The sequence below is a fragment of the Salmo salar genome, chromosome 15, assembly GCF_965601325.2.
Source record: "Salmo salar chromosome 15, fSalSal1, whole genome shotgun sequence".
In the NCBI taxonomy this organism is placed as follows: Eukaryota; Metazoa; Chordata; class Actinopteri; order Salmoniformes; family Salmonidae; genus Salmo; species Salmo salar.
The window spans coordinates 95,396,782-95,419,418 of record NC_138305.1 but is presented as its reverse complement, the minus strand read 5'-3'; the positions used below and the strand labels follow the sequence as shown (position 1 = coordinate 95,419,418).

The 22,637-nt window shown below is 46.3% G+C and overlaps 1 protein-coding gene and 1 non-coding gene across 3 annotated transcripts in view; both read right to left on the bottom strand.

The window, feature by feature from the left end:
* The window catches only part of LOC106572641 (pleckstrin homology domain-containing family G member 5), a 124,610-nt gene extending 103,769 nt beyond the window's left edge, over positions 1-20,841 (bottom strand). The window contains exon 1 of one of the 2 annotated variants that reach the window (XM_082962179.1): positions 20,001-20,841. In XM_082962179.1, the coding sequence (XP_082818305.1) occupies positions 20,001-20,064 (64 nt within the window). In that variant the 5' untranslated portion in view covers positions 20,065-20,841. The remainder of the gene's footprint in view (positions 1-20,000) is intronic. The other variant, XM_082962178.1, reaches the window with a different exon arrangement.
* trnaa-ugc (transfer RNA alanine (anticodon UGC)) lies at positions 7,953-8,028 on the bottom strand. Its single transcript has one exon. It is a non-coding gene; the product is annotated as a tRNA-Ala (tRNA).
* Positions 20,842-22,637: the final 1,796 nt, after the last annotated feature.

The window sequence follows — 22,637 nt, the reverse complement described above, 5'->3', positions numbered from 1 at the left end:
GTTTTGGTACCCTTCCTCAGATCTAGGCCTCAACACAATTCTGTCTCGGAGCTCAATGGACAACTTCTCTATTAAAGTAAAATAATGCCTCAATGTGTTTCGGTGTCCATATGACCGATTCTGTTGGACCAAACCGCAAATGCAAAAAGCAAGTTGAAACCGCTTGTCAGAGAGGAAGAAGTGATCTCTTTGTTGTTTTGAGTGGCAGGGTGAAGGGCTTTGTGTGTGTGTGTGTGTGTGTGTAAAATGGGAAGGTGCATACAGCCTACAGTCATTGAACAAAGCACAGGAGCCAAGGAGACAAGACCAAAGACAAAATGAGAAAAAGCAGCCAAATGTTGTATTTTTATATATATATAGTAATGCCCTGACTAGATCATGAAGGAACAATTGTCCAGACGGAGGATGGAGTTAACGAATGGACGGTTTATTAACACAACTTAACACAGGCTACTGTTTGGCCGTAGCCCACGCCAAATGAATGAAAGGTACACTACAAACGAACCGTGACCTTCTCTTGTGAAGACCTGAGGTAAGAGAGAGAACAATGGCTATACCCGGTCTTAACTTCCAATGCTCCATCCCCCTGCCCAACCCCCCTTCACGCCACTCCGCCAACCACCAGGCTGCCCGGTATCCTAACATTCCAGGCATTCCCGTGATTGGCAGATAGCAGGTTGATTGGCATGACCCCACGAACACTGGTAAGTATGACACAACCCACTAATAGCTTAACACATAACCCACAACTGTCTGTGCGGGTCGCTACACAGCCCCCCCACCACAAAGTCCCTCGTCCCCGAGGGAACAAACAAAGTCTCCGAAGCGACCCGGAGGTCTCCTTTGCCTGCGTGGCCGTGATGGTCGCGGAGTGTCCAGATGTGAAACAGGGGGCTCCATCCGTGGCAGGGGGCTGCCCCTCTGGGACCCAGGGGATGAAGGAAGGGATACGGGAGACAAGGATACGGGAACGGGGAATACAGTCCGTGGCACCGGGGAACCACGCGGTGACACAGGGAGGGAGACAGGGGGAGTGGGCCGTCTGGAGCCTTGTCGACGGCACCTGGGGGTGGGTGCCTGGAGAATGTCCTTGCCAGAGAGGGGAATTGTGGGGGTCCCTGGGGTTTGGGGAGAAGCGGCCCCTCTGTATGGGGCTAACCTGTCCCGGTGCAGTGCCACCTTCCTCCCCCTGGAAGGAAGCTGCACCCGGTACACAACCTCCCCTACCCTCTCCAGGACGCTGCAGGGCCCCAGCCAGTGACTGTCCAACTTGGGGCATCTGCCTTTTTTCCTTAGGGGGCTGTAGACCCAGACCAGCTCCCTGGCCACAAAGTGCCTTCCTCGGGTGTGCACATCATAGTTCCTCTTCTGCCTCACACCTGCATTCACCAGCTGCTCTCTGGCGAAGTTGTGGGCTGTCTCCAGGTGGTCCTGGAGTCTCCGGGCATACTCCGGCCCCGGGGGAACATGAGGGCTATCCAGGGGCCGACCAAACGCCATCTCCGCAGGGGTGCGGATCTCTCTCCCCAGCATGAGGAGGGCAGGCGTGCAGGAGGTGGAGTCTTGGACAGCGGAACGGCATGCCATGAGGCCCATAGGCAGGTGCTTGTCCCAGTCACGCTGGTGTTTGGCAGAGACGATGGCCAGCTGCTGTCCAAGCGTTTTGTTGAAGCGCTCCACAAGGCCATCACTTTGAGGATGGAGAGGAGTAGTGCGGGTCTTGTGCATACCCAGCCTCTCACACATGGTGGCGAACACACGGGACTCAAAGTTTCTGCCTTGGTCGCTGTGGATGGACTCCGCAGCTCCAAACCTGCTGAACATCCCCGCTGTCAGGGCGTCGACGATGGTCTCTGCCTCCTGGTCCGGCAGAGCATAGGCCTCAGGCCATTTTGTGAAATAGTCCATAGCCGTGAGCACCCAGCGGTTTCCACTGTCTGTGGTGGGGAACGGCCCAACTACATCCACTCCCACCCTCTCCATGGGAGCCCCCACTGGGAACTGTTGGAGCTGAGCATGAGAGCGGCCTGGGGGGCCCTTTCTCGCTGTGCAGTTGTCACAGCGGCGGCAAAAGTCCTCCACATCCCTCTTGTGCTGCCCCCAGTAAAAGCCCTGACGGAGGCGGCGGAGTGTTTTTGTGACCCCAAAGTGTCCAGTCCCCACCCCCCCATGAGTACTCTGGAGCACCGCCTCCCGCAATGCTTTTGGGACCACCACCTGCCACCTCTCCTCTCCCGTAGCTGACTCCTTCCATGCCCGCTGTAGCACGCCATCAGCCAGCCGCAGTCTCAAACTTTGACCACAACCCTTTGGTCGCGAGTGAGAGCGCTGTCACCTCTTCCCATGGTGGCCTCACCTGTGCCTCTACCCACTGTAGCACTGGCTGTAGGTCTGTGTCCCGTCCCTGCTGCTGCCCCCATTCAGCCACGTCGACAGTCTGCAGCTCACAGCAGACAGGGCCGCTCACCCGACACACTGTGGCACAGACCCCCTCCTCTGCACTCAGCGCTCTCTCCCGTCCCTCTCTCTGTTTACAGTGGCGGCAGCCATCTGCAGTACAGGGCCGACGGGAGATGGCGTCGGCGTTGGAGTGGCGTGCCCCTGCCCTGTGCACCACTGTGAAGACATACGGCTGAAGCTCCTCCAACCAGCGTGCCACCTGCCCCTCTGGTTCTCTGAACGACATGAGCCACTGGAGAGCAGAGTGGTCAGTCCTCACAGTAAATGGCAGGCCACCCAGGTAGTACTTGAAGTGTTTGATGGAAGCCACAACAGCCAAGAGCTCCCGCCGGGTGACACAGTAGCGGCGCTCATGTTTGTCAAATGTTCTGCTGAAGTACGCCACCACTCTCTCCCCCTCTGGCCCCACCTGGGCCAGCACCCCACCCATGCCCACATTGCTCGCGTCTGTGTCCAGGATAAAGGGCAAGGTGAGGTCAGGGGGGGCGAGCACAGGGGCCTCGATCAGTGCACATTTGAGGGTGTTGAAGGCCTCCTCACACTCCACTGTCCAAGTGAAGGCCTTGTCCTTCGGCAGCAGGCGGTTCAGGGGAGCAGCGACGCTTGAGAAGCCCCGTACAAACCTCCTGTAGTACGAGGCCAGGCCCAGGAAGCTCTTCTGCTGACGCTGGTCGGTGGGGGTGGGCCAGTCTCGGACAGCCCCCACCTTGTCCTCCATGGTGCTGATCCCCTCCTTCCCCACTCGGTGGCCCAGGAAGGACACCTCTCTCCTCATGAAGTGGCACTTCTCGGGGTGGAGCTTTAGACCTGCGGCAGCCACCCGCTCCAGCACACTCCGTAGCGCCACCAGAGCTGACTGGAAGGAGCTGCCATGGGCCAGGATGTCATCGAGGTATACCAGACACTGCTGTCGGGGGATGCCATCCAGCACCCTGTCCATCAAACGCTCAAAAGTAGCTGGAGCGTTGCACAGGCCGAAGCACAGGACCTTGAACTGCCAGTGTCCTCTGTTAGTGGAGAACGCAGTTTTGGCTCTGGCCTCTGGGGAGAGGGGCACCTGCCAGTAGCCACTGCGGAGGTCTAGTGAGGAGAACCAGGAGGACCCCCTAACCAGGTCCAGCGACTCATCGATACGTGGTATGGGGTATGAGTCCTTCCTGGTTACCTCATTCAGCCGCCTGTAGTCCGCACAGAACCTCAGCTTGCCCCCCTTCTTAGGAACCATGACAACCGGCGCCGCACAGGGGCTGTCTGAGGGCTTGATGAAGTCTGCCCGCTGCATCTCCAACACAGCCTTGTCTGCCGCCTCCTGGCGTGCCAGCAGGATACGGCGGGGACGCATCTTGATGGGTCGAGCATCACCTGTGTCGATCTCATGCTGCACCAGATGAGTCTGACCCACCTCTCCCTCACTCAGCGCAAAGCTGTCTCTGAATTCAAACAGCAACTGCCACAACCGTTCCTGCTGCTCAGGGTCAAGACCAACACAGTTCCTCCCCCATATATCCCTCACTGCAGACAGTGTCCTCTCCTCTCCCATCTGGGGTAGATGGACTGGGGGGGTGCGGCCCGGGCTCACGGAGGGCTGTGTCGTGGGGGTAGCTGGGGGAATGTAACACACAGCCGTAGGTGACAGGGAGGCTGGAGAAAAGTCACACACAGATGTGGGGGAGGGGGGGCAGCCATGAGTCTCTGCTGCTTTAACTGTTGGAGTAAAGGGTTTGTTGGGTTGAGTGTATGTGATATTAGGGGGGGCCATGGTGACTGCAGGCCCTCCCTGGAAGCTCAGTGTGCCCCCATTTAGGTCTAACTGGCAGCCTGTGCTCCTAAGAAAGTCCAACCCCAGGATACAAGGGTCCTGCACAGCCGCCACCCACACGGGATGACGCACAGTCCTGCCCCCTACTGTCAGAGTCATTATTCCCTTCCCTTTCATGGGTGCCAGCTCACCTGTGACTGTGCGGAGCTGCACAGTTGTGGGCTCACACTGAATCCAACCTGGTACAACATCTGGCCTCACCAGGGTTACTGTGGACCCAGTGTCCACCAGGGCAGAGCAGGGCACCCCCTCCACAGTGACAGGGACATGACAAAAGTCCCCAACACAGGTCCGGCCCACCACGACAACAGGCTCCGTCCGCTTGCCCACGTCTGCTTCTGGGGGAAGTGGAGTCTTGCTTCCCCGTCTGGGCCGGTGGGCTCCTCCTGAAGAAGATGGTGATGGTTGGGATAGAACGATATATATCGTCCCCCTTGAATCTTATTGGAGTTCTGGTTGAAAAAGGCCCTAAAGATTTGTTAACCTGTTATGGCTAGGGGGCAGTATTTTCACGGCTGGATAAAAAACGTACCCGATTTAATCTGGTTACTACTCCTGCCCAGTAACTAGAATATGCATATAATTATTGGGTTTGGATAGAAAACACATTAAAGGTTCTAAAACTGTTTGAATGGTGTCTGTGAGTATAACAGAACTCATATGGCAGGCAAAAACCTGAGAAGATTTCATGCAGGAAGTGGCCTGTCTGACAAGGTGTCGTTCTTCTTGTCTCTGTTTATTGAAGAGTGAGGATCTTAGCTGTCCCGTGACACTTCCTACGGCTGCCATAGGCTCTCAGAAGGCGGCAAAACACTGAATCGTGGCTTTGCAGGCTCTGGTTGAAACAAAGTAGCGCGTTTGGGTAGTGGCTGGTTACAGTACTGTGAGACTCAGGCTCGTGCCCGCGTCGAACCGAAAGCTTTGTTTTCTTTCCTCTGTTTAGCTAAATGGACATTCCCGGTCGGAATATTATCGCTTTTTTACGAGAAAAATGGCATAAAAATGGATTTTAAAACAGCGGTTGACATGCTTCGAAGTACGGTAATGGAATATTTAGATTTTTTTGGTCACGAATTGCGCCATGCGCGCGACCCTTCTTTACCCTTTCGGATAGTGTCTGGAACGCACGAACAAAACGCCGCTATTCGGATATAACGATGGATTATTTTGGACCAAACCAACAGTTGTTATTGAAGTAGCAGTCCTGGGAGTGCATTCTGACGAAGACAACAAAAGGTAATCAAACTTTTATAATAGTAAATCTGATATTGGTGAGTGCTAAACTTGCCGGGTGTCTAAATAGCTAGCCCGTGATGCCTGGGCTATGTACTTAGAATATTGCAAAATGTGCTTTCACCAAAAAGCTATTTTAAAATCGGACATATCGAGTGCATAGAGGAGTTCTGTATCTATAATTCTTAAAATAATTGTTATGCTTTTTGTGAACGTTTATCGTGAGTAATTTAGTAAATTGTTAGCAAATTCCCCGGAAGTTTGCGGGGGGTATGCTAGTTCTGAACGTCACATGCTAATGTAAAAAGCTGTTTTGATATAAATATGAACTTGATTGAACAAAATAATGCATGTATTGTGTAACATGATGTCCTAGGTGTGTCATCTGATGAAGATTGTCAAAGGTTAGTGCTGCATTTAGCTGTTTTTTGGTTATCTGTGATGCATGTGGTTGGTCGGAAAATGGCTATGTGGCTACTTTTACGATATACTCCTCTAACATAATCTAATGTTTTGCTTTTGCTCTAAAGCCTTTTTGAAATCGATTCAGGAGAGGTGTATCTATAAAACGATATAATTAAAAAAATATATATATTACATTTTGTTATGCTAATGGCGATAGGATTTTTCGCTGGATGTCCGTCCCGAGCCCGACCAGGGGTTAACAACGTTCTGACAAAAAAAAGTGTGCCGAAGTCTGACAGATGGAGAGAAAAAAAAGGGTGCTGAACCACCACACAGTAAGAAACGGGAATCTTGTCCGTCCAAGAGGAAGTATTCAGACTGCTACCTGCAGAGACAGGCCTGTGTTGCCTTCTATAGACAGGTTAGTTGTTTAGCAACAAAAATCAACATTTTTGCAACTACTATATATGGCAAAATAGACAGGGTTGGCTTAGATTGTTGACAACATGTAGTAAACTATATTTCATGCAACATTTTCACAATGAGCACTAGTTGTCTCAGTTAGTGAAATTTAGCATAGCCGTGACTTCAGTCAAAACAAGACATGGCATCAAGAACAAGATAAAACTAGCTGAAACTAGCCACCTACGATTCCCCACATGGCAGCTTCTTGTCATTGTTGCTAGCTATCTGACCTTCCAGAATAAGAACACAGACTTCTGCCCCATTGAAGCGTGTGCATCGTTTTCTTGATGCTGTCAGGTGGTATTATACATTTTCTATTGTAGATATGTAGTGGTGTAATAATGTTATATGATGTACTGTTTTATATGTAATCTAAGTGCCTTAATGTGTTTGGACCCCAGGAAGAGTAGCTACTGCCTTGGCAGCAGCTAACCGGGATCCCTAATAAATACAAACACAAACCTGTCTAGTGACTCTGCTTAGAGCGCAGTAGCCCATCCACTGACTCCAAACACAGATATAGTGATGCAGATGAAAACTCTGCACCCTGGTCTTTGTGGTGCTTTTACATCAAATGAGCATGTGCCGTTCAGAAACAATGCAACAGGCCTTGGCACAGGCTGGCAAGGAAGCCCTTTCCACTAGAGACGCTATATAGAGAGCAACCCTCCCTTACACAAACAAAATCATTAAATCTTCTCAAACATTTATAGGACAAGCCATTTGTAAACAGATCTATTGAAGAAATTCATCCCAATCCAACACAACAGTACATCAGCTACCCACTACCCATGTGGCGCAAAAAAGGGGTTGACCGTGTGTGTTCTTTTTGATACTGTCGCAAAGCTAACTAAAATCATAGCACTGGGACTGCACATGAAGGTGGTAAATGACCTTTTAATGACGTCAGACCGAGGCTCTGCATCTGTCCTCGTGCTCCTAGATCTTAGTGCTGCTTTTGATACCATCGATCACCACATTCTTTTGGAGAGATTGGAAACCCAAATTGGTCTACATGGACAAGTTCTGGCCTGGTTTAGATCTTATCTGTCGGAAAGATATCAGTTTGTCTCTGTGAATGGTTTGTCCTCTGACAAATCAACTGTAAATTTCGGTGTTCCTCAAGGTTCCGTTTTAGGACCACTATTGTTTTCACTATATATTTTACCTCTTGGGGATGTCATTCGAAAACATAATGTTAAATTTCACTGCTATGCAGATGACACACAGCTGTACATTTCAATGAAACATGGTGAAGCCCCAAAATTGCCCTCGCTAGAAGCCTGTGTCTCAGACATAAGGAAGTGGATGGCTGCAAACTTTCTACTTTTAAACTCGGACAAAACAGAGATGCTTGTTCTAGGTCCCAAGAAACAAAGAGATCTTCTGTTGAATCTGACAATTAATCTGGATGGTTGTACAGTCGTCTCAAATAAAACTGTGAAGGACCTCAGCGTTACTCTGGACCCTGATCTCTTTTACATTTACATTTTAGTCATTTAGCAGACGCTCTTGTCCAGAGCGACTTACAGTAGTGAATGCATACATTTCATACATTTTTTCTCCGTACTGGTCCCCCGTGGGAATCGAACCCACAACCCTGGCGTTGCAAACACCATGCTCTACCAACTGAGCCACACGGGACCCTTTTGAAGAACATATCAAGACTGTTTCAAGGACAGCTTTTTTCCATCTACGTAACAAGGCAAAAATCTGAAACTTTGTCCAAAAATGACACAGAAAAATTAATCCATGCCTTTGTTACTTCTAGGTTGGACTACTGCAATGCTCTACTTTGCGGCTACCCGGATAAAGCACTAAACAAACTTCAGTTAGTGCTAAATACGGCTGCTAGAATCCTGACTAGAACCAAAAAATTGTATCATATTACTCCAGTGCTAGCCTCCCGACACTGGCTTCCTGTTAAGGCAAGGGCTGATTTCAAAGTTTTACTGCTAACCTACAAAGCATTACATGGGCTTGCTCCTACCCATCTTTCCGATTTGGTCCTGCCGTACATACCTACACGTACGCTACGGTCACAAGACACGGGCCTCCTAATTGTTCCTAGAATTTCTAAGCAAACAGCTGGAGGCAGGGCATTCTCCTATAGAGCTCCATTTTTATGGAATGGTCTGCCTACCCATGTGAGAGATGCAGACTCAGTCTCAACCTTTAAGTCTGTAGTGAAGACTTATCTCTTCAGTAGGTCCTATGATTAAGTGTAGTCTGGCCCAGGGGTGTGAAGGTGAACGGAAAGGCTGGAGCAACGAACCGCCCTTGCTGTCTCTGCCTGGCCGGTTTCCCCTCTCTCCACTGGGATTCTCTGCCTCTACCCCTATTACAGGGGCTGAGTCACTGGCTTACTGTGTTCTTCCATGCCGTCCCTGGGAGGGGTGCGTCACTTGAGTGGGTTGAGTCACTGACGTGGTCTCCTGTCTGGGTTGGCGCCCCCCCTTGGGTTGTGCCGTGGCGGAGATCTTTGTGGGCTATACTCGGCCTTGTAAGTTGGTGGTTGGAGATATCCCTCCAGTGGTGTGGAGGCTGTGCTTTGGCAAAGTGGGTGGGGTTATATCCTACCTGTTTGGCCCTGTCCGGGGGTTTTATCGGATGGGGCCACAGTGTCTCCTGACCCCTCCTGTCTCAGCCTGTCACATCTGGAGTATTTCTCGTCTTTTCCGGTGAATTTAAATTCTCTCTACCTCTCTCTCGACCTGATCCCAGGACCATGCCTCAGGACTACCTGGCTTGATGACTCCTTGCTGTCCCCAGTTCACCTGGCCGTGCTGCTGCTCCAGTTCCAACTGTTCTGCCTGCGGCTATGGAACCCTGACCTGTTCACCGGATGTGCTACCTGTCCCAGACCTGCTGTCCCAGACCTGCTGGAACCCTGACCTGTTCACCGGACGTGCTATCTGTCCCAGACCTGCTGTTTTCAACTCTCTAAAGACAGCAGGAGCGGTAGAGATACTCTCAAAGATCGGCTATGAAAAAGCCAACTGACACTTACTCTTGTGTTACTGACTTGCTGCACCCTCGACAACTACTACGATTATTATTATTTGACCATGCTGGTCATTTACGAACATTTGAACATCTTGGCCATGTGCTGTTATAATCTCCACCCAGCACAGCCAGAAGAGGACTGGCCCCCCTCATAGCCTGGTTCCTCTCTAGGTTTCTTCCTAGGTTTTGGCCTTTCTAGGGAGTTTTTCCTAGCCACCGTGCTTCTACACCTGCATTGCTTGCTGTTTGGGGTTTTAGGCTGGGTTTCTGTACAGCACTTTAAGATATCAGCCGATGTAAGAAGGGCTATATAAATACATTTGATTTGATCTTTCCCGCAGAGGAGAAAATTGCTATCAGACATGCAATTTAAAAGTCCATAGTTAAACCACCATTTAAGAGGGACAAACTGGTATTGCCTTCTTCAGCTTGTTGATATAAAGAATCCTTTAATTTAAATGGCATAGCTAAAAGTGCAGTGGGTCTACTCTCTGAAATCCTCACAGAAATCAAAACACTTATTCGCTCACTGAAAATATGGTTATTGTCAGCCTTAGGGCTCTAATGTTCATAAACAGCCATTTGAATGGGGTGGTATGTGTGTTTTTATTTATATGGGGACACTGAGGTAAACATTACATCCAATGTCTACTAACCTAATGATGCACCATGTGAATGAGCTCAGGTTATCCCCTTGTAATTATCCACTATGTTCTGAAGAGCAGGGAAGCCACAAGGCCAATTTAACAGGGTGTGGTTCTCTCCAAGAGCATGGACAATGGTGGTTTACGATTAATAGTCACCACGATGACCTTGGACGAGTTTGAAATCCATTAGCCACTTTGCATAATTAAAACAACTTTAATCCAAATCAGACCATCTAATCTATACACCATTAATCCAAGATGGCGTAGCAGTGAGACGTCTTTTGTTCTCGTCTTGTCGTGTCCCGTGTATATATATTTTTATATATTTTCTTCGTATATCTTTTTAATATTTTTTCTAAAACTCAACTTCAAAACACTCTCCTGCAACCCGCCTCACCAAATGTGGTGCGGACCAGTTTTTTTCTAAAGTATTATTCACCTCGAATTCGGAATACCCCAACAGAAGCTAGCCAGCTCACTTGCTAATAGTCAGCTAACCACTGCTAGCGGTCATCAGCTAACCTTTAGCTCGGAAAGCTCTCGCCAGTTTGTACAACGTGACTCAAACCAGAGCATACGGGACCTAAAAACTCATTGCCTGCATCCGTAATGGGTCTGCAGTCAAACAACCACCCCACATCACTGTCAAACGCTCCCTAAAACACTTCAGCAAGCAGGCCAATCTAATCAACCTGGCCCAGGTATGCTGGAAGGATATTGACCTCATCCTGTCAGTAGAGGATGCCTGGTTATTCTTTAAAAGTGCCTTCCTCACCATCTTAAATAAGCATGCCTCATTAAAAAAAATGTAGAACCAGGAACAGATATAGCCCTTGGTTCTCTCCAGACCTGACTGCCCTTGACCAGCACAAAAACATCCTGTGGCGTTCTGCATTAGCATCGAACAGCCCCCGTGATATGCAACTTTTCAGGGAAGTTAGGAACAAATACACAGGCAGTTAGGAAAGCTAAGGCTAGCTTTTTCAAGCAGAAATTTGCATCCTGTAGCACAAATACAAAAATGTTCTGGGACACTAAAGTCCATGGAGTATAAGAGCACCTCCTCCCAGCTGCCCACTGCACTGAGGCTAGAAAACACTTACCACCGATAAATCCACTATAATTGAGAATTTCAATAAGCATTTTTCTATGGCTGGCCATGCTTTCCACCTGGCTACCTCTACCCCGGTCAACAGCCCTGCGCTCCCCACAGCAACTCACCCAAACCTCTCCCACTTCTCCTTCACCCAAATCCAGATAGCTAATGTTCTGAAAGACCTGCAAAATCTGGGCCCCTACAAATCAGCCAGGCTAGACAATATGTACCCCCTCTTTCTAAAATGATCTGCCAAAATTGTTGCAACCCCTATAACTAGCCTGTTCAACCTCTCTTTCGAATCGTCTGAGATTCCCATAGATTGGAAAGCTGCCGAGGTCATCCCACTCTTCAAAGGGGGAGACACTCTAGACCCAAACTGCTACAGACCTATATCTATTCTACCCTGCCTTTCTAAGGTCTTCGAAAGCCAAGTTAAACAGATTACCGACCATTTCGAATCCCACCGTACCTTCTCTGCTATGCAATCTGGTTTCAGAGCTGGTCATGGGTGCACCTCAGCCACGCTCAAGGTCCTAAACGATATCATAACCGCCATCGATAAGAGACATTACTGTGCAGCCGTATTCATCAACCTGGCTAAGGCTTTCGACTCAGTCAATCACAACATTCTTTTTGGCAGACTCAACTGCCTTGGTTTCTCAAATGATTTCCTCGCCTGGTTCACCAACTACTTCTCTGATAGAGTTCAGTATGTCAAGTCTGAGGGTCTGTTGTCCAGGCCTCTGGCAGTATCTATGAGGGTGCCACAGGGTTCAATTCTCAGGCCACTCTCTTCTCTGTATAGATCAATGATGTCACTCTTGCTGCTGGTGATTCTTTCATCCACCTCTACGCAGATGACACCATTCTGTATACTTCTGGCCCTTCTTTGGACACTTAACTAACCTCCAGATGAGCTTCAACGCCATACAACTCTCCTTCCGTGGCCTCCCAACTGCTCTGAAATGCAAGTAAAACTAAATGCATGCTCTTCAACCGATCGCTGCCCGCACCTGCCCGCCCGTCCAGCATCACTACTCTGGACGGTTCTGACCTAGAATATGTGGACAACTATAAATACCTAGATGACTGGTTAGACTGTAAACTCTCCTTCCAGACTTACATTAAGTTTCCAATTGGCTCATTCATCCCCCTCCTCTCCCCTGTAACTATTCCCCAGGTCGTTGCAGCAAATGAGAACGTGTTCTCAGTCAACTTACCTGGTAAAATAACAGAAATAAAAATAAATAAAAATAAACATCTCCAATCCAAAATTAAATCTAGAATCAGCTTCCTATTCCGCAATAAAGCATCCTTCACTCATGCTGTCAAACATACCCTCGTAAAACTGACCATCCTACTGATCCTCGACTTCGGCGATGTCATTTACAAAATAGCCTCCAACACTCTACTCAACAAATTGGATGCAGTCTATCACAGTGCCACCCGTTTTGTCACCAAAGCCCCATATACTACCCACCACTGCGACCTGTACGCTCTCGTTGGCTGGCCCTCACTTCATACTCGTCGCCAAACCCACTGGCTCCAGGTCATCTACAAGTCCCTGCTAAGTAAAGCCCCGCCTTATCTCAGCTCACTGGTCACCATAGCAGCACACACCCGTAGCACGCGCTCCAGAAAGGAATATCTCACTTGTCACCCCCAAAGCCAATTCTTCCTTTGGCCGCCTCTCCTTCCAGTTCTCTGCTGCCAATGACTGGAACGAACTGCAAAAAACAAAATCATTAAAGCTGGAGACTCTTACCTCCCTCACTAGCTTTAAGCACCAGCTGTCAGAGCAGCTCACAGATCCCTGCACCTGTAAAAAGCCCATCCAATCTACCTCATCCCCATACTGTATTTATTTATTTATCTTGCTCCTTTGCACCCCAGTATCTCTACTTGCACATTCATCTATTGCACATTCTACCATTCCAATGTTTAATTGCTATATTGTAATTACTTCGCCACCATGGCCTATTTATTGCCTTACCCCTCGAAGCAGCGTTACCCATGCAGAGCAAGGGGAACAACTACTCCAAGTCTCAGAGCGAGTGACATTTGAAACGCTATTAGCGCGCACCCCGCTAACTAGCTAGCCATTCCACATTGGTTACACCAGCCTAATCTCGGGAGTTGATAGGCTTGAAGTCATAAACAGCGCAATGCTTGAAGCATTGCGAAGAGCTGCTGGCAAAACGCACCAAAGTGCTGTTTGAATGAATGCTTACGAGCGTGCTGGTGCCTACCATCGCTCAGTCAGACTGCTCTATCAAATCATAGACTTAACCTGTTAGGGCTAGGGGGCAGTATTGACACGGCTGGATAAAAAACATACCCGATTTAATCTGGTTACCACTCCTACCCAGTAACTAGAATATGCATATACTTATTACATATGGATAGAAAACACCCTACATTTTCTAAAACTGTTTGAATGGTGTCTGTGAGTATAACAGAACTCAAATGGCAGGTCAAAACCTGAGAGATTCCTTTACAGGAAGTGGCCTGTCTGACCATTTCTTGAACATCTTTTCCATCTCTATCATTTACTAAGGATCTCTGCTCTAACGTGACACTTCCCACGTCGTCCATAGGCGCTCAGAGCCCGGGAAAAAACAGAATGTCGTCATTCCAGCACCAGGCTGAAACACATTATCGCCTTTCTCAAGTGGCCGATCAAGGGACACTGGGCTTATGCGCGTGACCCCGACCGCCCCCGCCTTTGGGATTTTTTCCTCTGTTTGCCGAAAAGGAGATTCCCTGTCGGAATATTATCGCTTTTCTACGAGAAAAATGTCGTAAAAATTGATTTTAAACAGCGGTTGACATGCTTCGAAGTACGGTAATGGAATATTTAGAATTTTATTGTCACGAATTGCGCCATGCGCGCGACACTTCTTTACTATTTCGGATAGTGTCTGGAACGCACGAACAAAACGCCGCTATTCGGATATAACGATGGATTATTTTGGACCAAACCAACATTTGTTATTGAAGTAGCAGTCCTGGGTGTGCATTCTGACGAAGACAACAAAAGGTAATCAAACTTTTATAATAGTAAATATGATTATGGTGAGTGCTAAACTTGCCGGGTGTCTAAATAGCGAGCCCGTGATGCCTGGGCCATGTACTTAGAATATTGCAAAATGTGCTTTCACCAAAAAGCTATTTTAAAATCGGACATATCGAGTGCATAGAGGAGGTCTGTATCTATAATTCTTAAAATAATTGTTATGCTTTTTGTGAACGTTTATCGTGAGTAATTTAGTAAAATGTTAGCGAATTCCCCGGAAGTTTGCGGGGGGTATGCTAGTTCTGAACGTCACATGCTAATGTAAAAAGCTGGTTTTTGATATAAATATGAACTTGATTGAACAAAACATGCATGTATTGTATAACATAATGTCCTAGGGTTGTCATCTGATGAAGATCATCAAAGGTGAGTGCTGCATTTAGCTGTCTTCTGGGTTTTGGTGACATTATATGCTGGCTTGAAAAATGGGTGTCTGATTATTTCTGGCTTGGTACTCTGCTGACATAATCTAATGTTTTGCTTTCGTTGTAAAGCCTTTTTGAAATCGGACAGTGTGGTTAGATTAACGAGAGTCTTGTCTTTAAATGGCTGTAAAATAGTCATATGTTTGAGAAATTGAAGTAATAGGATTTTTAAGGTTTTGAAAATCGCGCCACAGGCTGGCAGTGGCTGTTACACACAGACATACGAGCCTTAGGTCATTAATATGGTCGAATCCGGAAACTATCATCTCGAAAACAAAAAGTTTATTCTTTCTGTGAAATACGGAACCGTTCCGTATTTTATCTAACGGGTGGCATCCCTAAGTCTAAATATTCCTGTTGCATTGCACAACCTTCAATGTTATGTCATAATTACGTAAAATTCTGGCAAATTAGTTCGCAACGAGCCAGGCGGCCCAAACTGTTGCATATACCCTGACTCAAAGTGACACAATTTCACCCGTTTAATATTGCCTGCTAACCTGGATTTCTTTTAGCTAAATATGCAAGTTTAAAAATATATACTTCTGTGTATTGATTTTAAGAAAGGCATTGATGTTTATGGTTAGGTACAGTCGTGCAACAATTGTGCTTTTTTCACAAATGCGCTTTTGTTAAATCATCCCCCGTTTGGCTGTCTTTGTTAGGAAGAAATAGTCTTCACACAGTTCGCAACGAGCCAGGCGGCCCAAACTGCTGCATATACCCTGACTCTGTTGCAAGAGGTGACACATTTTCCCTAGTTAAAAGAAATTCATGTTAGCAGGCAATATTAACTAAATATGCAGGTTTAAAAATATATACACTAGTGTATTGATTTTAAGAAAGACATTGATGTTTATGGTTAGGTACACGTTGGAGCAACAGTCCTTTTTCGCGAATGCGCACCGCATCGATTATATGCAATGCAGGACAGGCTAGATAAGCTAGTAATATCATCAACCATGTGTAGTTAACTAATGATTATGATTGATTGATTGTTTTTTTTATAAGGTAAGTTTAATGCTAGCTAGCAACTTACCTTGGCTTCTTACTGCGTTCGCGTAACAGGCAGGCTCCTCGTGGAGTGCAATGTAAAGCAGGTGGTTAGAGCGTTGGACTAGTTAACCGTAAGGTTGCAAGATTGAATCCCGAGCTGACAAGGTAAAAATCTGTCGTTCTGCCCCTGAACAAGGTAGTTAACCCACCGTTCCTAGGCCGTCATTGAAAATAAGAATGTGTTCTTAACTGACTTGCCTAGTTAAATAAAGGTGTAAAAAATAAAATAATTATTTATTTCTTTATTTTTTACAAAAAAAAAGAATAATAAAATAAAAATAAAAAATAAATAAAAAAAAATCGGCCGAATCGGTGTCCAAAAATACCGATTTCCAATTGTTATGAAAACATGAAATCAGCCCTAATTAAATCGGCTATTCCGATTAATCGGTCGACCTCTAATCTTGACCAGGTCGCAGTTGCAAATGAGAACTTGTTCTCAACTAGCCTACCTGGTTAAATAAAGGTGAAAGCAAATTTATAAATAAAAAATAAATACCAAACGAAGGCAGAATGTTCAGCTGGAACGACAGCACAAGCCCTACATGAATCAAATCCACACATTCAGTTGGATCGTTCCAATATTGTTCTATATTCATATGGATCATTCCATTACTGAATTCATAGACCTCAAATGTGCCTATACCGTCCACTCTGATGAGAGCAATGTCTGATAACTGCATCGTAAAACCCAATAGTCTTGTCGATGCTATCAAATGACGCATGTCCCAGCTGACTGAAAGATGTTGAGTGTCTCCAGCACCCTGAGGGTAAAAAGCAGTGTCTCTGTGCCACCTGTAACTCAAACTCGAGATCCCCCAGCAACAGGTCTGGGTCTCTGAAGAACAGCCCAGCTAAAACGAGGCTAATAAGACCTGCAAGATATGGTGAGGGTGAGACCAGACGACAGGACAACACCGACAGCTTTGGTTGCCATTCCCTCCCATGTATTTTAAAGAGCGCTTCGTGAGGGATGATAGGAAAATATATGCAACGATCGAGGGGGGGTGGGCATCCAGCTGTGAGAGCAGGTTTATGGCCATGACTTCATCTGTCGATTCAGCTGTGAATGTGAACACGTTCACATGACTCAAAGTAAGGGGCTGGTTGGTCCCTAGTGTAAAACCATGCCATATTTGCCACAATAGTAGGTAAGCTACATCAGTCGTATCAATCTTATCTGTGTTCTGAAATAGTCAACACCGAACTGTAAATAGTTTTTCCCCACAGTGGGCAACTGTCCACGTACTTAGATGGCAAACTAAACACATTTTTTAAACTGTCAAAACATTCTCCATGCAGTTTCACAGACCGATCTTGAGCAGTAAAAATGGACACACTGGTAGTCACAAACTTTGGACGCTCTGGAACAGATGGGTATCATGCAAAGAAAAAGCAATGAGTTCAAACAGTCACTCACCTACCCATGGGGCAATCCTTTCCTGCTATGGAAGAGGAGATAAAGAAAAAAACTGAACAAACACCACAAGATGATGCAGACCACAGCAGCAGGAAGTGTCAGGAGAGTAAAAGGAGGAAAATAAAAAAGGAAATCACAGAAGAAAAAGTAGAATGTGTCCAAAGGAGGATATTGAAACCAGAACGAGCCAGGGGCCAGGGACCCCTAAACACACCAGACAGAAATCTGCACCCAGATTAAACCAGGCAGTGTGTTAAAAGCAGCCTTTCCCAAACTCAGTCCTAAGGACCCAAATAGGTGCACATTTAGGTTTTTGCCCTAGCACCAGCTGATTCAAATAATCAACTCATCCTCAAGTTTTGATTAATTGAATCAGCTGTGTAGTGTTAGGGCAAAAACCAAAATGTGCACCCCTTGGGGTTAGCAGGACTGAGTTTGGGACACGCTGGTTTAAAGAACTTAAAAGACCCATGGCATGGAACTCTGACAACCTCCCAACATACCTTCCAGGCTCTACATCATACACTAAAACCACACACGCAGCTACTGGTAGTGACTTCACTTGTCAAACAAACTACAGTAAATTACACACATAGGTATCATGAATTATGATGGCTGTAATTTTGTCCATAATATCCTGTAGCCTATGTGTACATAATTCTATCCATAAGGCTGCTTCTTGTTGTGCTTGTGCACAGAGAGCCCAGACAAGACATATGTTCCCAGATTAGACCAGTGTGTTTAAGAGCAGAGGCTTAAGACCTGGTGGCGTGGAACATTGAAGGTTTCCAGACTCAACCAATTAGGCTACTAAACTTCAAACCCAGTCACTTACTGAGACTATAATATACTGGCTGTACATCCTATAAGATGAAGGGTAAAAGAGGGCATTGTTGCAGAATAACTAGCGGACTGCTCGTTGCAGTATTGTGTGAAAATGCTTGTTGCAGAAATGTAATTAATGAAAGAATATCTAGTAGACAAGATTGTCTGTTCCTAGGCCATCATTGAAAATAAGAATTTGTTCTTAACTGACTAGCCTAGTTAAGTAAGGCTAAAAAAAACATTTCAAGTCATGAATGCTGTCCAGTGCAACGTTACCCTGCCCTCTGACATGAGTGCTGGGGAGAAGGTGTGCTGGCAAGTCAAGGCAAAATGTTTGAAAAATGCTATCAATAACATTGTTGAATCTGGTTATTACAACCATATTCAGATTCCTCTTTCAACAGTGTTGTTTCTCAGCAGACTTATCATCTGGGTGCTTTCGAGTCCAAGGCCAAAATAATTTGCCCATAGGACTCCAACTGTGATGATTTTGTTCTCTGGTCATTTGCCAACGACAGTCTTCAACTTGGGGAGGTGTTGGCTTGCCAGGCTTGGTAATCTATTCAGCTCACAGACCGAACTGTGTCACGCAAACACTTGGTGCTTGAGGTCAAAGTTCTTGTTTACCTGCCTTGACGCTTGGCCAAAGCTCTGCACCAGAGTCTGGCCCACATAATGTCATCTCCAAGCAACATCATGTCTTCTCCAAGCAACTTACTGCATTCTCTGTAAGCACTACACAGTCAGACATTATGGGACAGTTTTCAGGAAAAAGGTAAGGCCTAGTCCTGGACTAAAATAATCTTCATGTGCAAGTCTCTTAAATACATCATCCTTTATATGAAATTGGCTAATGGAAGACTCCAGATCAGTCCAAGTAAATTATTCCACAAGGGAATAGATGCCAAGATTGTCAAAAATACCATATGAGTTCAAGGACACTGTGTGAGACCAAAAGATAATACACTATATAATACACAAAAAGCATGTCGACACCCCTTCAAATGAGTGGATTCTGCTATTTCAGCCACACAAGTTGCTGACAGATGTAATAAATCGAGCATACAGCCATGTAATCTCCAGAGACAAACATTGGCAGTTGAATGTCTCGTACTGAAGACCTCAGTGACTTTCAATGTGGCACCAGGACCGCCAAGTGTTGAAGCGCATAGTGCGTAAAAAATACTCTGTCCTCAGTTGCAATACTCACTACCGAGTTCCAAACGGCCGCTGGGATCAACGTCAGCACAACTGTTTGTCGGAAGCTTCATGAAATGGGTTTCCATGTCCGAGCAGCCGCACACACAAGCCTAAGATCACCATGGGCAATGCCAAGCGTCGGCTGGAGTGATGAAAGGTCGTCGCCATTGGACTCTGGAGCAGTGGAAGGGCCTTGTCTGGAGTAATGAATCACGCTTCACCATCTGGAAGTCCGACGGATACCAGGAGAACGCTACCTGCCCCAATGCACAGTGCCAACTGTAAAGTTTGGTGGAGGAGGAATAATGGGCTGGGGCTGTTTTTCATGGTTAGGGCTAGGCCCCTTAGTTTCAGTGAAGGGAAATCTTAACGCTACAGCATACAATGACATTCTAGGCGATTCTGTGTTTCTAACTTTGTGGCAACAGGTTGGGGAAGGCCCTTCCCTGTTTCAGCATGACAATATCCCCCGTGCTCGAAGCGAGGTCCATAAAGAAATGGTTTGTCGAGATCGGTGTGAAAGAACTTGACTGGCCTGCACAGAGCCCTGACCTCAACCCGATCGAACACCTTTGGGATTGGAACGCCAACTGCGGGCCTAATACCCTGACCTCACTAATGCTCTTGTGGCTGAATGGAAGAAAGTCCCAGCAGCATTGTTCCAACATCTAGTGGAAAGCCTTCTCAGAAGAGTGGAGGCTGTTATAGCAGCAAAAGGGGAGGACCAACTCCATATTAATGTGCATGCTTTTGGAATGAATTGTTCGACAAGCATGTGTCCACATACTTTTGGTCATGTTGTGTATATGATAATGAATGATGAAGAGATGAGAGAAAAGACAGTGGCTGGTGTAGGATACTTACTGAGTCGTAGTCGGAGACCAAGCCAACTCCTTGGCGGTGACTTGTGCTGTAGAACTGAATTCATGGTCCACTAGTTTGGAACCATTTAAGTCCTGTTTTTGGTTCTTCTCCTGAAAACTCACCAACAACACACCCCGGAGGAGAAGATCACCTATGGTTGGTCATCTTCATGTCTGTTCTCCATGAAAGGTAGATTCCGATGGTCTGGTCTTGAAGTTTGCATTTAACTTTAATGTGCCATTTTATCACTCTCCATTTCGCCCAAAACCACTGTCGTTCTTTTTTGTAACGCCGTGCGTGCTCGTGTATTCTTTCTCTGTAGATAAGTTCGCTTGAGAGCACTGCAGTCAACCTGTTAAAAAACAATGCATTGAAATAAATCCAACCTTTCGTGAATAAACTAACCTGTCACACGACTGACTCAGTCTCCCACCAAAATGGAATTGGCTAATGGCTGACTGGTACAGAATAGGTCTCACGCAAGTAATAAACATCGCCTAAAGGTAAATTCTACAATATGACAAAAGGACACGCTGTTATGGTTTACTCCACTATGCAGCAGTAACCTGTTGCTGCACGAAAATCATTATTTTCGACGTCCACGTCCTAAATAGGCTAGAATTGTCCAACCACCGTAGCGTTCACCCCTCCCTCTCACCAGCTCACGATAATAAGACTATTTATTTTAATCGTACATAGCATAGGTGAGAGAAGCACCAACTACTCTGTTGCAACTTTCGCCCACTGACGTCTTCTACATTGCATTCGCGCAAGTGAAGCAACTTGAAATCAGCAACGTAATTCCCCGCCTAGTCTCAGTCTGTCCCTCCGATTTTCAACCATCAAAAAAACTCTTCCATTCATTCAGGCCAGCTTCTAGTGTTTCCCTTTAAAAGTTGGTAGAATGTTGCAGCTAGGGGCGCCAAAGAGAGCATACGTCATTTGATTGTAGCATTGTTAACAAAGAAAGTGGAGAAAAACATACAATGTTTCCCTTTAAACAATAAATAGTGTTTCAATAATCAGATATTGTTAAATTGAATCAAACATTCCTTTAGCTTTAATGGTCTCTATAGCAAGGGATACATTTTGATGTATGCAATTGTGCCTTGATTGATTGGTCCTTACTTGATTAGTCTAGTCACAGGGTTCCCCAAACTCGGTCCTGGGGCCACCCATGGGTGCACGTTTCGGGTTTTGCCCTATAGCTCATCAAGCTTTGATTATTTTAATCAGCTGTGTAGTGCTAGGGCAAAACCCAAAATATGTACCAATAAAATGGCGCCGAAAGAAATGACAGCAGTTTTACGGACGTCGAACCAATTGTGCTATTATGTGGGGGTTTTTCGTGTTATTTGTAACTTATTTTGTACATAATGTTTCTGCAACCGTATGTTACAGCAAAAAATAGCTTCTGGATATCAGGACAGCGATCACTCACCTCGGATTAGACAATGATTTTTTTCTTCAACAAGCAGGAAGCACAGGATATACTGTGAACACCCGACAAGGCTGACATTCCCGTAATTAGCCAGAGAAAGAGACACAGGCACAGAGGACACAGAGCAGGGTGCCTCTTAAGGATCCGGAGAAGGAGAGTGGGAAAGGTGCCATTACCGTCAATATTACTCGCCAACGTATAATAACTGGACAACAAATTAGACGAGGTACGATCACGAATATCCTACCAATGGACATCAAAAACTGTAACATCTTATGTTTCACAGAATCGTGGCTGAATGATGACATGGCTATTCAGCCAGCAGGATATACGCTGCACTGGCAAGATAGAACAGCACACTCCATTAAGACGAGGGGGGGCGGTCTGTGCAAATTTGTAAACAGCTGGTGCACGAAATCTAAGGAAGTCTCTAGATTTTGCTCACCTGAAGTAGAGTATTTTATGATAAACTGTAGAACACACTATTTGCCAAGAGAGTTTTCATCTATACTTTTCGTGGCTGTTTATTTACCACCACAGATGGACGCTGGCACTAAGACCTCACTCAGTCAGCTGTATAAGGAAATAAGCAAACAGGAAACCGCTCACCCAGAGGTGGTGCTCCTAGTGGCCAGGAACTTTAATGCAGGTGAACTTAAATCAGTTTTACCTAACTTCTATCAACATGTTAAATGCGCAACCAGAGGGAGAAAAATTCTAGATCATCTGTACTCCACACACAGAGACACGTACAAAGCTCTCCCTCGCCCTCCATTTGGTAAACCTGACCACAATTCTATCCTCCTGATTCCTGCTTACAAGCAAAAATTAAAGCAGGAAGCACCAGTGACTCGGTCAATACAAAGGTGGTCAGATGAAGCAGATGCTAAACTACAGGACTGTTTTGCTATCACAGACTGGAATATGTTCCCGGGATTCTTCCGATTGCATTGAGGAGTACACCACATCAGTCACTGGCTTTATCAATAAGTGCATCGAGGACGTCGTCCCCACAGTGACTGTACGTACATACCCCAACCAGAAGCCATGGATTACAGACAACATTCGCACTGAGCTAAAGAGTAGAGCTGCCGCTTTCAAGGTGTGGGACTCTAACCCGGAAGCTTATAAGAAATCCTGCATTGCCCTCCGACGAACCATCTAACAGCAAGCGCCAATACAGGGCTAAGATTGAA